The 2,499-nt window shown below is 31.5% G+C and overlaps 1 protein-coding gene across 1 annotated transcript in view; it reads right to left on the bottom strand.

The window, feature by feature from the left end:
* Positions 1 to 2,499, bottom strand: part of LOC106472848 (dnaJ homolog subfamily C member 1-like) — a gene marked incomplete at its 3' end in the record, with an annotated part of 8,998 nt that overhangs the window by 2,887 nt on the left and 3,612 nt on the right. Inside the window, exon 2 of the mRNA XM_013933514.2 lies at positions 1,116 to 1,217. Coding sequence (XP_013788968.1) covers positions 1,116 to 1,217 — 102 coding nt within the window. The remainder of the gene's footprint in view (positions 1 to 1,115; positions 1,218 to 2,499) is intronic.

Here is a 2,499-nt window from a genome sequence, read left to right as displayed (position 1 = left end):
AGAGTTGTTATGACAATCACTACACTTCATACTTTGAAGTAGAGTTGTTATGACAATCACTACACTTCATACTTTGAAGTAGAGTTGTTATGACAATCACTACACTTCATATTTTGAAGTAGAGTTGTTATGACAATCACTACACTTCATACTTTTGAAGTAGAGTTGTTATGACAGTCACTACACTTCATACTTTTGAAGTAGAGTTGTTATGACAATCACTACACTTCATACTATTGAAGTAATGTTGTATGACAATCACTACACTTCATACTTTTGAAGTAAAGTTGTATGACAATCACTACACTTCATACTTTTGAAGTTAAGTTGTTATGACAATCACTACACTTCATACTATTGAAGTAAAGTTGTTATGACAATCACTACACTTCATACTATTGAAGTAAAGTTGTTATGACAATCACTACACTTCATAGTATTGAAGTAAAGTTGTTATGACAATCACTACACTTCATACTTTTGAAGTAGAATATATCTTTCTAATGCCTCATTTGTTCTTCCTTTTTAATAAAACCAAAATATGTGAAGTTTAAAATATGTAAACCTGACGTTGTTTTTGTAACATGACTATTGCAAGTGACAACACTTGAGAATACAAACGTGATATTCGTGTCAAGTACATGAAATACCTGATGTCAAGTACGTGATATACGAGTTTGCCACACAAAATTTTTCAACATAAATTGTCAAACAATAAAAGCACCTTCTGAAACCTAGCCTACTGTTCAGAAGGGTTAGGTAAATTTATTCATTTGCAATAACTTTTAGCACATCTAATTACATTTATTTGGATACCAGTGTTAATATTTGGATATTAGCTCCGAGAATCCAATGTGTTTAGAGGTTTCTTTCTGTTGAGCATGGGTTATGTTTGGATCTATATTTTTATGATTTTCCTTTTATTTATTAACTTTGTTACATCATCACACAGGTTCCTGTAAATCGTGGGCTTGTAGCTAGACACCACAATACTTAGCCCTTAACCCAGAAAAGAAATAATCAATTTTATTTTCAAGGAACATCACACGTATATAATATAGAAGTTACCTTTACAGACGTTACAGATGTCCATGTTACAAATCAAATCACCTTACCTTTCGAAAACGCTCCTCAGCTCCTTCTTCTTTTGACTTATCAGGATGATATTGTAAAGATAACCTTCTGTAAGCTTTTCTAATGTCACTATTGGAAGCAGTCTAAAAAAGAATACATACACGCGTACATATACTTTCACAGATTCTATTCGTACATCACATACAGAATCAACATAACCACTTGTTAGTTCTATCATTAGACATAGCCGCACTCGGGACATTATGTGAACAATGGTAAAACAAGAAAAGGATGTTAATAAAAAACAACAACTTTATTTACAACTATTAGAACTTATTATGGTACAACAGTGGCTTACTCTGAATCAACCTAAGGTCAGTGCATATTTTTGTTTTTAGTTTTGATTTACTACAGTACATGTACAATAGTTAAAGGCATAATGAACTAGTGTCAATTTCCTAAAAAACATGCCTGTTGTTGGAAATGCACATTTATATTGGACAGTATTGTAATATTCCAGCAATATAACCTCCATGTGATTACTCAACTATGACAACACTGTTTAAAAGTTAATTAAATAAAAAGAATAAGTTTAGTAGTTAAATCAATTTAACAGAAATATTACTTTAGTTATGATAAATATAAGTTCACTGACGACTAACGCTTAATTTTCTGAAATTAATCCACTACAGACTTTGCATTTAACATTACAAATTCTAAACATGATTACAGATAACATCCATCATTTTTCAAAATTATTTACACATAAAAAATATACATATACTCCTTTTGATCACTATACCTCACAAAAAAAAACACCTCTTTACCAATACGGTACCAAGTTAATAACTTCAGCTAGAAATATCCCGAGCTTTAGTTTTGATCACTATAACTCACAAAAAAACACCTCTTTACCAATACGGTACCAAGTTAATAACTTCAGCTAGAAATATCCCGAGCTTTAGTTTGATAAATACCAAAATGTTTTGTAACATTCACTTCCTAATCCCCACATTTGTTTCATCATCACATAGGTTATACGAACAAATCTTTGTGAACTGATCGTTTATTAACAGTTCATAGTCGTTTGTAAACCCAGTATACTTAATGTTTATAACTTGTGTAATAATAGTTTCTCATCAACTGTGTGAATGTTCTCCAACATTATACACCTACTTTATCACCTTTTGTAGACAACCCTCAACCCACATACATCCCCCCAAGGCAACAGCCACTTTTCTTAGGATGTACCGAAACACGTAGGTACAAGTTAGTTACTGATGTGCTAGGATACGAGTTAAATCACATAGAGCTTAATGAATAACATTTTATGTTCATAATGTGAGTAGAGAATAGTAAAACCTGTGTTCTTCAACACTTTCATGTGATAAAAATCTCTTATTGCGAGTACCATAAGACATCAAA

The sequence above is a fragment of the Limulus polyphemus genome, unplaced genomic scaffold (genome assembly GCF_000517525.1).
Source record: "Limulus polyphemus unplaced genomic scaffold, Limulus_polyphemus-2.1.2 Scaffold5665, whole genome shotgun sequence".
NCBI classification, from domain to species: domain Eukaryota; kingdom Metazoa; phylum Arthropoda; class Merostomata; order Xiphosura; family Limulidae; genus Limulus; species Limulus polyphemus.
Note: the sequence above shows the minus strand (reverse complement) of the source record. Positions and strands in the feature narration are given on the sequence as shown.